Source organism: Bombina bombina, chromosome 12 (assembly GCF_027579735.1).
Source record: "Bombina bombina isolate aBomBom1 chromosome 12, aBomBom1.pri, whole genome shotgun sequence".
NCBI lineage: Eukaryota > Metazoa > Chordata > Amphibia > Anura > Bombinatoridae > Bombina > Bombina bombina.
This window is the reverse complement of record NC_069510.1, coordinates 6,246,998-6,259,486: the sequence shown is the minus strand read 5'-3', so window position 1 is coordinate 6,259,486 and position 12,489 is coordinate 6,246,998. Positions and strand designations below refer to the sequence as shown.

At 43.3% G+C, this 12,489-nt stretch overlaps 1 protein-coding gene across 1 annotated transcript in view; it reads right to left on the bottom strand.

Moving 5' to 3' along the window:
- LOC128642597 (centriolin-like) overlaps nt 1–12,226 on the bottom strand; it is a 45,316-nt gene extending 33,090 nt beyond the window's left edge. Inside the window, exons 1-2 of the mRNA XM_053695366.1 lie at nt 11,952–12,226; nt 8,948–9,010 (exon numbers count right to left, since the gene is read on the bottom strand). Of these exons, the coding sequence (XP_053551341.1) occupies nt 8,948–9,010; nt 11,952–12,191 (303 nt within the window). The 5' untranslated portion in view covers nt 12,192–12,226. The remainder of the gene's footprint in view (nt 1–8,947; nt 9,011–11,951) is intronic.
- Between the last annotated feature and the right edge of the window lie 263 nt (nt 12,227–12,489).

Sequence of the window (12,489 nt, the reverse complement as noted above, 5' to 3'; positions counted from 1 at the left end):
TACCAAGATTTAAGCAATAGGGCTCTACGTGCCAATATAGCAAATCCAGATATTTTGGCTCCTAACTTGATGACCTGTAAGGAAGTTTCAGTAATAAAGGAATTAACTAACGTTAGAGCCTTTATCCTATCCTGAATCTCCTCCAAGGGAGTTTCTGCTTGCAATGATGCAGACAAGGCATCAAACCAGTAAGCTGCCGGTTGCCATTGTAACCCTTGATGAGTATACATCTTCTTTAAATATGCCTCCAGCTTTTTATCCATGGGATCTTTGAAAGAGCAACTATTTTCAATAGGGATAGTAGTTCTCTAAGCCAAAGTAGAAATCGCCCCTTCCACTTTGAGGACCATCTGCCACGACTCCTTGATGGGATCTGCGACCGGGAACATTTTTCTAAAAACAGGGGAAGAGGAAAAAGGTATCCCTGGCCTCTCCCATTCCCGGGTAATAATCTCCGTGGCCCAGTCAGGAACTGGGAACACCTCCACAGGAGCTGGAACATCAAAATATCTATTTAATTTACTCAATTTTTTAGGGTTAACAACAATAGGCGCATCAGAGTTGTCCAAGGTAGCTAAAACCTCCTTTAATAAAACACGGAGGTGTTCAAGTTTGAATCTGAAGGAAACCACTTCAGCATCAGAAGCAGGATTTACACTATCCGCATCTGAGAGTTCACCCTCAGAGGCTACTGAAGTATCCCCCTCTTCTGTATGAGAAGGAGCCACTTGAATAGGCTCGGGCTGAGATGGATCAGATACACCGCTGTCTGACTCGACAATCTTCCTCTTACGCTTCCCTTGCAGCATAGGGATGGCCGCTAGTGCCTAAGATACCACTGAGCCGCAATTTTGGCTTTCAAAAACACTCCCTCGGGAGAAAGAGGAAATACAGGGCACTGCATGAGACGATGGAACAGATTGGGACATTTGTGGAGAAGGCTGTGGCATAGCCTGAACAGCATCCACTTGAGAGAATGGTGGCTCAGAATCAAAAAGTCTATCCTTGTATAATAAAGTTCTTTCTATACAAGAACCACAAAAAGGCAACAATGATTCCATTTGGGCATTTTGACAAATTTGACATGTTTCAACAGATATAGACACTGACTCCATATTGCACGTATTACTGCCCCCTGCAATCTATACTAAATATGAAATATAAATCAGTCCCACAATGAACAATATTAGAAAATGAGAATGTTTATTTGTTTGCTATAATATCCCCCTACACCACAGTGTTATGCTGTAGTGCCTACCTAATCTCTGATAAGCTGTCTTGCTGTAAAAGAAGTTTGGTTCTACTCAGAACAGCTGTAGGTCACTTAAGGAAGGCAGACACAATATTCAGAAAAAAGGGCGCCAAGAGAAAGCGTTTGTCGCATCTGGGGAAGAGTAGCCCGCCCCCTATGACGACACCGTAGTGACTACGGGCCGATCGGTGAAAAACGGAATGGATCAGTTAATTAACAGCCTGCTATTAACGCAGGAGCAAAATTACCAATTTGGCAAAAGTTTCACAAGCCAAATGACTATACATAGCCCTCTTGAACTGAGCCACCAATAAAACTGTTAAACAAACAAGTCTCTCACCTAGGTCCCACAGTGCCCTGTCAGCCTGTTAAAATAAATCTTCAGGAAGGCATATGTCCTAGTAAAAAGGTGCATTATTTATTCTTAATCAGCTTGGGTGCCAGGTTCTTAAAAAAGAATAAATGGCACTTCCTGCACCTTCTGTCCAACAGGGAGACAGCATCAGGAATGGGAGGAAGACGCTCCTCACAAGGTCCTGTGAATGAAATGATGAACAGAGTAAGCCTACTTTGGCATATAGTAGAAGGGCAGCAATCTTGTTAGGGAAATGCAGTGAGGCCCTCCCCACAAGTTCCTAACTGCTTTAAAGCTACCACAGCCCTCCTGAAGAGACTAACGTGGAGTACAGCTAAACCCAGCATGACAGGGAAGATCAAAGCAAACCTGCTCAGGCTTCCAAAATAACAAACTCTTGAAAGAAGACACCTAAAATTTTCACCTCCTCCTTGCACCTAAGGCAAAGAGAATGACTGGGGTTTGTGGGAAGGGAAGTGATACTTAACAGCTTTGCTGTGGTTCTCTTTGCCTCCTCCTGCTGGCCAAGAGTGATATTCCCAACAGTAATTGATGATTCCGTGGACTCACCGTGTCATAAAAAAGAAAGTAAACCATCAGTTTAGTTACTAGACGTGCACTGGTGGTGATGTACCTACAAGGTAAACCATCATCTTAGTTAAACCAAAAAAGTAAAGAAGAAGTAGATCCCTATATGTATAAATAGATATCAAGAACAGCACAAAATAAAGTCAGATCCTGTTGGTAAACTGGTATTTACATCCTCTCATTCTAGTGTTTCTCAGCGTGCAAGATGACTATTTGTAAATAATGAGTAATTCCAGTGGTCGTTTATATATATATTTGTTGTTAAATAATATGAAATTGACATTTGGAATCTGAAGTTATTACAAGAGCTTATGGGTATATTTTGTTCTTCAGCAATACTTTATGAGATCGGTGCTGTTATTAACTCTGTATGTGCACCAGTAAATAACTATATGAAAGAAAAAAACTACATACAAGTACCGTCCAATACAATATTAAAGGGACATAAAACCCAAAATGTTTCTTTCATGATTCAGATAGAACTTACAGTTTTAAACAACTTTCCAATTTACGTCTGATATCTTATTTGCTTCATTCTTTTGGTAGCCTTTGTTGAAGGGGCAATAACAAGAGGCATACATGTGCAGCCACCAACCAGCAGCTACTGAGACAACCTAGGTATTCTTTTCAACAAAGGCTACCAAAAACAGAATTTATGCTTACCTGATAAATTACTTTCTCCAACGGTGTGTCCGGTCCACGGCGTCATCCTTACTTGTGGGATATTCTCCTCCCCAACAGGAAATGGCAAAGAGTCCCAGCAAAGCTGGTCACATGATCCCTCCTAGGCTCCGCCCACCCCAGTCATTCGACCGACGGACAGGAGGAAATATATATAGGAGAAATCATATGATACCGTGGTGACTGTAGTTAGAGAAAATAATTCATCAGACCTGATTAAAAAAACCAGGGCGGGCCGTGGACCGGACACACCGTTGGAGAAAGTAATTTATCAGGTAAGCATAAATTCTGTTTTCTCCAACATAGGTGTGTCCGGTCCACGGCGTCATCCTTACTTGTGGGAACCAATACCAAAGCTTTAGGACACGGATGAAGGGAGGGAGCAAATCAGGTCACCTAAACGGAAGGCACCACGGCTTGCAAAACCTTTCTCCCAAAAATAGCCTCCGAAGAAGCAAAAGTATCAAATTTGTAAAATTTGGCAAAAGTGTGCAGTGAAGACCAAGTCGCTGCCTTACATATCTGGTCAACAGAAGCCTCGTTCTTGAAGGCCCATGTGGAAGCCACAGCCCTAGTGGAGTGAGCTGTGATTCTTTCAGGAGGCTGCCGTCCGGCAGTCTCATAAGCCAATCGGATAATGCTTTTAAGCCAAAAGGAAAGAGAGGTAGAAGTCGCTTTTTGACCTTTCCTTTTACCAGAATAAACAACAAACAAGGAAGATGTTTGTCTGAAATCTTTAGTAGCCTCTAAATAGAATTTTAGAGCACGGACTACGTCCAAATTGTGTAACAAACGTTCCTTCTTTGAAACTGGATTCGGACACAAAGAAGGTACAACTATCTCCTGGTTAATATTTTTGTTAGAAACAACTTTCGGAAGAACACCAGGCTTAGTACGCAAAACCACCTTATCTGCATGGAACACCAGATAGGGCGGAGAACACTGCAGAGCAGATAACTCTGAAACTCTTCTAGCAGAAGAAATTGCAACCAAAAACAAAACTTTCCAAGATAATAACTTAATATCTACGGAATGTAAGGGTTCAAACGGAACCCCTTGAAGAACTGAAAGAACTAGATTTAGACTCCAGGGAGGAGTCAAAGGTCTGTAAACAGGCTTGATTCTAACCAGAGCCTGAACAAATGCTTGAACATCTGGCACAGCTGCCAGCCTTTTGTGAAGTAAAACAGATAAAGCAGAGATCTGTCCCTTCAGAGAACTTGCAGATAATCCTTTCTCCAAACCTTCTTGTAGAAAGGATAGAATCTTAGGAACTTTTATCTTGTTCCATGGGAAACCTTTAGATTCACACCAACAGATATATTTTTTCCATATTTTATGGTAAATTTTTCTAGTTACAGGCTTTCTAGCCTGAATCAGAGTATCTATTACAGAATCTGAAAACCCACGCTTTGATAAAATCAAGCGTTCAATCTTCAAGCCGTCAGTTGGAGGGAAACCAGATTCGGATGTTCGAATGGACCTTGAACAAGAAGGTCCTGTCTCAAAGGTAGCTTCCATGGTGGAGCCGATGACATATTCACCAGGTCTGCATACCAAGTCCTGCGTGGCCACGCAGGAGCTATCAAGATCACCGAAGCCCACTCCTGATTGATCCTGGCTACCAGCCTGGGAATGAGAGGAAACGGTGGGAATACATAAGCTAGGTTGAAGGTCCAAGGTGCTACTAGTGCATCTACTAGAGTCGCCTTGGGATCCCTGGATCTGGACCCGTAGCAAGGGACCTTGAAGTTCTGACGAGACGCCATCAGATCCATGTCTGGAATGCCCCATAATTGAGTTATTTGGGCAAAGATTTCCGGATGGAGTTCCCACTCCCCCGGATGGAAAGTCTGACGACTCAGAAAATCCGCTTCCCAATTTTCCACTCCTGGGATGTGGATTGCAGACAAGTGGCAGGAGTGATCCTCCGCCCATTGAATTATTTTGGTCACTTCTTCCATCGCCAGGGAACTCCTTGTTCCCCCCTGATGATTGATATATGCAACAGTCGTCATGTTGTCTGATTGAAACCTTATGAATTTGGCCTTTGCTAGTTGAGGCCAAGCTTTGAGAGCATTGAATATCGCTCTCAGTTCCAGAATGTTTATCGGGAGAAGAGATTCTTCCCGAGACCATAGACCCTGAGCTTTCAGGGGTTCCCAGACCGCGCCCCAGCCCACCAGACTGGCGTCGGTCGTGACAATGACCCACTCTGGTCTGCAGAAGCTCATTCCCTGTGACAGATTGTCCAGGGTCAGCCACCAACGGAGTGAATCTCTGGTCTTTTGATCTACTTGAATCGTCGGAGACAAGTCTGTATAATCCCCATTCCACTGTCTGAGCATGCACAGTTGTAATGGTCTTAGATGAATTTGTGCAAAGGGAACTATGTCCATTGCTGCAACCATCAATCCTATTACTTCCATGCACTGCGCTATGGAAGGACGAAGAACAGAATGAAGTACTTGACAAGAGCTTAGAATTTTTGATTTACTGACCTCTGTCAGAAAAATCCTCATTTCTAAGGAATCTATTATTGTTCCCAAGAAGGGAACTCTTGTTGACGGGGACAGAGAACTTTTTTCTTTGTTCACCTTCCATCCGTGAGATCTGAGAAAGGCTAGGACGATGTCCGTATGAGCCTTTGCTTTTGACAGAGACGACGCTTGAATCAGGATGTCGTCCAAGTAAGGTACTACTGCAATGCCCCTTGGTCTTAGAACCGCTAGAAGGGACCCTAGTACCTTTGTGAAAATCCTTGGAGCAGTGGCTAATCCGAATGGAAGTGCCACAAACTGGTAATGCTTGTCCAGAAAAGCGAACCTTAGGAACTGATGATGTTCCTTGTGGATAGGAATATGTAGGTACGCATCCTTTAGATCCACGGTAGTCATAAATTGATTTTCCTGGATAGTAGGTAGGATCGTTCCATTTTGAACGATGGAACCTTGAGAAATTTGTTTAGGATCTTGAGATCCAAAATTGGTCTGAATGTTCCCTCTTTTTTGGGAACTATGAACAGGTTGGAATAAAAACCCATCCCTTGTTCTCTTATTGGAACAGGATGAATCACTCCCATCTTTAACAAGTCTTCTACACAATGTAAGAATGCCTGTCTTTTTATTTGGTTTGAAGATAATTGAGACCTGTGGAACCTTCCCCTTGGGGGTAGTTCCTTGAATTCCAGGAGATAAACTTGAGAAACTATTTCTAGCGCCCAAGGATCCTGAACATCTCTTGCCCAAGCCTGAGCAAAGAGAGAAAGTCTACCCCCCACCAGATCCGGTCCCGGATCGGGGGCCATCCCTTCATGCTGTTTTGGTAGCAGTGGTAGGCTTCTTGGCCTGCTTACCCTTGTTCCAGCCTTGCATTGGTCTCCAGGCTGGTTTGGGTTGTGAAGTATTACCCTCTTGCTTAGAGGATGTAGAATTAGAGGCTGGTCCGTTTCTGCGAAAGGGACGAAAATTAGGCTTATTTTTAGCCTTAAAAGACCTATCCTGTGGGAGGGCGTGGCCCTTTCCCCCAGTGATGTCTGAAATAATCTCTTTCAAATCAGGTCCAAATAATGTTTTACCCTTGAAAGGGATGTTAAGCAATTTTGTCTTGGAAGACACATCCACTGACCAAGACTTTAGCCAAAGCGCTCTGCGCGCCACGATAGCAAACCCTGAATTTTTCGCCGCTAATCTAGCTAATTACAAAGCGGCATCTAAAATAAAAGAGTTAGCCAATTTAAGTACTTGAACTCTGTCCATAACCTCCTCATACGAAGATTCTTTATTGAGCGACTTTTCTAGTTCCTCGAACCAGAAACACGCTGCCGTAGTGACAGGAACAATGCATGAAATTGGTTGTAGAAGGTAACCTTGCTGAACAAAAATCTTTTTAAGCAAACCCTCTAATTTTTTTTCCATAGGATCTTTGAAAGCACAACTATCTTCGATAGGAATAGTAGTGCGTTTGTTTAGAGTAGAAACCGCCCCCTCGACCTTGGGGACTGTCTGCCATAAGTCCTTTCTGGGGTCGACTATAGGAAATAATTTCTTAAATATAGGGGGGGGGACAAAAGGTATGCCGGGCCTTTCCCACTCTTTATTTACTATGTCCGCCACCCGCTTGGGTATAGGAAAAGCGTCGGGGGGCACTGGAACCTCTAGGAACTTGTCCATCTTACATAATTTCTCTGGAATGACCAAATTGTCACAATCATCCAGAGTAGATAATACCTCCTTAAGCAGTGCGCAGAGATGTTCTAATTTAAATTTAAATGTCACAACATCAGGTTCAGCTTGTTGAGAAATTTTTCCTGAATCTGAAATTTCTCCCTCAGACAAAACCTCCCTCATGGCCCCTTCAGATTGGTGTGAGGGTATGTCAGAACAGTTATCATCAGCGTCCTCTTGCTCTTCAGTGTTTAAAACAGAGCAATCGCGCTTTCTCTGATAAGTAGGCATTTTGGATAAAATGTTTGCTATAGAGTTATCCATTACAGCCGTCAATTGTTGCATGGTAATAAGAATTGGCGCACTAGATGTACTAGGGGCCTCTTGTGTGGGCAAAACTGGTGTAGACACAGAAGGGGATGATGTAGTATCATGTTTACTCCCCTCATTTGAGGAATCATCTTGGGCAATATCATTATCTGTGGCATTACTGTCCTTACTTTGTTTGGACACTATGGCACAATTATCACATAAATTTAAATGGGGAGACACCTTGGCTTTCATACATATAGAACATAGCTTATCTGATGGTACAGACATGTTAAACAGGCTTAAACTTGTCAACAAAGCACAAAAAACGTTTTAAAATAAAACCGTTACTGTCACTTTAAATTTCAAACTGAAAACTCTTTATTACTGAATATGTGAAAAAGTATGAAGGAATTGTTCAAATTCACCAAAATTTCACCACAGTGTCTTAAAGCATTAAAAGTATTGCACACCAAATTTCAGAGCTTTAACCCTTAAATTAATGGAACCTGAGCCGTTTTTACATTTAACCCCTATACAGTCCCAGCTATATCTTTGCTGAGACCCAACCAAGCCCAGAGGGGAATACGATACCAAATTATGCCTTCTATAAGCTTTTTCAGTGATTCTTAGCTCCTCACACATGCATCTGCATGCCTTGCTCTCCAAAAACAACTGCGCATTAGTGGCGCGAAAATGAGGCTCTGTCTATGACTAGAAAAGTCCCCCATCTGAAAAAGGTGTCCAACACAGTGCCTGCCGTTTTTCTAAACAATCCCCAAGATTATAATAACCATTAACAGTTAGAATCTGCAAAATATGCCTAGCAAAGCAATCGTTTTAGCCCAGAAAAATGTCTACCAGTTTTTTAAGCCCTTATGAAGCCCTTTATTCTTTTATTTAACTAAGAAAATGGCTTACCGGTCCCCATAAGGGGAAATGACAGCCTTCCAGCATTACATAGTCTTGTTAGAAATATGGCCAGTCATACCTTAAGCAGAAAAGTCTGCCAACTGTTTCCCCCAACTGAAGTTACTTCATCTCAACAGTCCTGTGTGGAAACAGCAATCGATTTTAGTAACTTCTGCTAAAATCATCTTCCTCTTACAAACAGAAATCTTCATCTTTTTTCTGTTTCAGAGTAAATAGTACATACCAGCACTATTTTAAAATAACAAACACTTGATTGAAGAATAAAAACTACATTTAAACACCAAAAAACTCTTAACCTTCTCCGTGGAGATGTTGCCTGTGCAACGGCAAAGAGAATGACTGGGGTGGGCGGAGCCTAGGAGGGATCATGTGACCAGCTTTGCTGAGACTCTTTGCCATTTCCTGTTGGGGAGGAGAATATCCCACAAGTAAGGATGACACCGTGGACCGGACACACCTATGTTGGAGAAAGATTGAAGCAAATCATGCTCTTTCTGAATTATAAAAGAAAAACGTATTGGTTTTGTGTCCCTTTAAGTACAATAAAACTGTACATTACTAGCGCACACAAACTAAACCTCACGAGATATTAATACAGGGAAATAAAAGAACATCTGGGTCAGTTAGAAAACATGTTTTTAGCCTCATGCCATGGGCTATTACCTTCAGTCTGTCCTCATGTTGGCGCAGTTTTTCACGTAGTGCCTCACTGCGCCAGTGTCCATCCTGCAATAAACAACAGTCTAAGTATTAACACAAATGCCACTTTTGCATATTAGAATGTCACAAATAAGGTGAAATTCCCAGTAAAGATAAAGAGCCTGCTTCATATGTGCAGACTAATACGTAGGTATGTGCAGGTTAGGTGCAGACTAATACGTAGGTACGTGCAGGTTAGGTGCAGACTAATACGTAGGTACTTGCAGGTTAGGTGCAGACTAATACGTAGGTACTTGCAGGTTAGGTGCAGACTAATATGTAGGTATGTGCAGGTTAGGTGCAGACTAATATGTAGGTATGTGCAGGTTAGGTGCAGACTAATACGTAGGTACGTGCAGGTTAGGTGCAGACTAATACGTAGGTACTTGCAGGTTAGGTGCAGACTAATACGTAGGTACTTGCAGGTTAGGTGCAGACTAATACGTAGGTACTTGCAGGTTAGGTGCAGACTAATATGTAGGTATGTGCAGGTTAGGTGCAGACTAATATGTAGGTATGTGCAGGTTAGGTGCAGACTAATACGTAGGTACGTGCAGGTTAGGTGCAGACTAATACGTAGGTACTTGCAGGTTAGGTGCAGACTAATATGTAGGTATGTGCAGGTTAGGTGCAGACTAATACGTAGGTACATGCAGGTTAGGTGCAGACTAATACGTAGGTACTTGCAGGTTAGGTGCAGACTAATATGTAGGTATGTGCAGGTTAGGTGCAGACTAATATGTAGGTATGTGCAGGTTAGGTGCAGACTAATACGTAGGTACATGCAGGTTAGGTGCAGACTAATACGTAGGTACTTGCAGGTTATGTGCAGACTAATACGTAGGTACGTGCAGGTTAGGTGCAGACTAATACGTAGGTACGTGCAGGTTAGGTGTAGACTAATATGTAGGTACGTGCAGGTTAGGTGCAGACTAATACGTAGGTACGTGCAGGTTAGGTGCAGACTAATATGTAGGTATGTGCAGGTTAGGTGCAGACTAATATGTAGGTACTTGCAGGTTAGGTGCAGACTAATATGTAGGTACGCGCAGGTTAGGTGCAGACTAATATGTAGGTACGCCCAGGTTAGGTGCAGACTACTACGTAGGTACGTGCAGGTTAGGTGCAGACTAATACGTAGGTACGTGCAGGTTAGGTGCAGACTAATATGTAGGTACGCGCAGGTTAGGTGCAGACTAATACCTAGGTACGCGCAGGTTAGGTGCAGACTAATACGTAGGTACGCGCAGGTTAGGTGCAGACTAATATGTAGGTATGTGCAGGTTAGGTGCAGACTAATATGTAGGTATGTGCAGGTTAGGTGCAGACTAATACGTAGGTACGTGCAGGTTAGGTGCAGACTGATACGTAGGTACTTGCAGGTTAGGTGCAGACTAATACGTAGGTACTTGCAGGTTAGGTGCAGACTAATATGTAGGTATGTGCAGACTAATACGTAGGTACGTGCAGGTTAGGTGCAGACTAATACGTAAGTACTTGCAGGTTAGGTGCAGACTAATACGTAGGTACGTGCAGGTTAGGTGCAGACTAATACGTAGGTACGTGCAGGTTAGGTGCAGACTAATACGTAGGTACTTGCAGGTTAGGTGCAGACTAATACGTAGGTACTTGCATGTTAGGTGCAGACTAATATGTAGGTATGTGCAGGTTAGGTGCAGACTAATAGGTAGGTATGTGCAGGTTAGGTGCAGACTAATACGTAGGTACGTGCATGTTAGGTGCAGACTAATACGTAGGTACGCGCAGGTTAGGTGCAGACTAATACGTAGGTACGCGCAGGTTAGGTGCAGACTAATACCTAGGTACGCGCAGGTAAGGTGCAGACTAATACGTAGGTACGCGCAGGTTAGGTGCAGACTAATACGTAGGTACGTGCAGGTTAGGTGCAGACTAATACGTAGGTACGCCCAGGTTAGGTGCAGACTAATACGTAGGTACGTGCAGGTTAGGTGCAGACTAATACGTAGGTACGCCCAGGTTAGGTGCAGACTAATACGTAGGTACGTGCAGGTTAGGTGCAGACTAATACGTAGGTACGTGCAGGTTAGGTGCAGACTAATACGTAGGTACTTGCAGGTTAGGTGCAGACTAATACGTAGGTACGTGCAGGTTAGGTGCAGACTAATACGTAGGTACGTGCAGGTTAGGTGCAGACTAATACGTAGGTACTTGCAGGTTAGGTGCAGACTAATACGTAGGTACTTGCAGGTTAGGTGCAGACTAATATGTAGGTATGTGCAGGTTAGGTGCAGACTAATATGTAGGTATGTGCAGGTTAGGTGCAGACTAATACGTAGGTACGTGCAGGTTAGGTGCAGACTAATACGTAGGTACGTGCAGGTTAGGTGCAGACTAATACGTAGGTACGCGCAGGTTAGGTGCAGACTAATACCTAGGTACGCGCAGGTAAGGTGCAGACTAATACGTAGGTACGCGCAGGTTAGGTGCAGACTAATACGTAGGTACGTGCAGGTTAGGTGCAGACTAATTCGTAGGTACGCCCAGGTTAGGTGCAGACTAATACGTAGGTACGTGCAGGTTAGGTGCAGACTAATACGTAGGTACGCCCAGGTTAGGTGCAGACTAATACGTAGGTACGTGCAGGTTAGGTGCAGACTAATACGTAGGTACGCCCAGGTTAGGTGCAGACTAATATGTAGGTACGTGCAGGTTAGGTGCAGACTAATACGTAGGTACGCGCAGGTTAGGTGCAGACTAATACGTAGGTACGTGCAGGTTAGGTGCAGACTAATACGTAGGTACGTGCAGGTTAGGTGCAGACTAATACGTAGGTACGCCCAGGTTAGGTGCAGACTAATACGTAGGTACGTGCAGGTTAGGTGCAGACTAATACGTAGGTACGTCCAGGTTAGGTGCAGACTAATATGTAGGTACGTGCAGGTTAGGTGCAGACTAATACGTAGGTACGCGGAGGTTAGGTGCTTACCATTGTGTGTGATTTGGGTATAACCAGTTTGCCTTTAAGTGACAACATTGATGCATCATTTTCACTAAAGGGAAAGTTTTCTTTCAGACTCTCAAGCTGAGACTGGAGGCCTTCATTTGCTTCCAGCACCGCCTCCACGTTGTCTATAAGTTTGTGGGGATCCACACAGCGGAAGTCTGTAAGGCTGTTTTGCATTTCCATTTTCACCTGAGCCTTTATCGCTCTCACTGCCTCATTCATCTCCCGCTGTAGCTTATCCAGTTCCTCTTGACTCTTAAGCTACAAATCAGGGAATACAACAACTTCTGTTATCTGCACATTGTTGCACAAACTCTTATTAAACACACTTGTTCCCATAAAATGCATCTATCATGTACATATATATATATATGTGTGTGTGCGTATTGTGTGCACAGACCTTGTGTAATGTACAACTTAATTACTGATATATACTGTGCATATATATATATATATATGTGTGTGTGTGTATTGTGTGCACAGACCTTGTGTAATGTAGAACTTAATTACTGATATATAC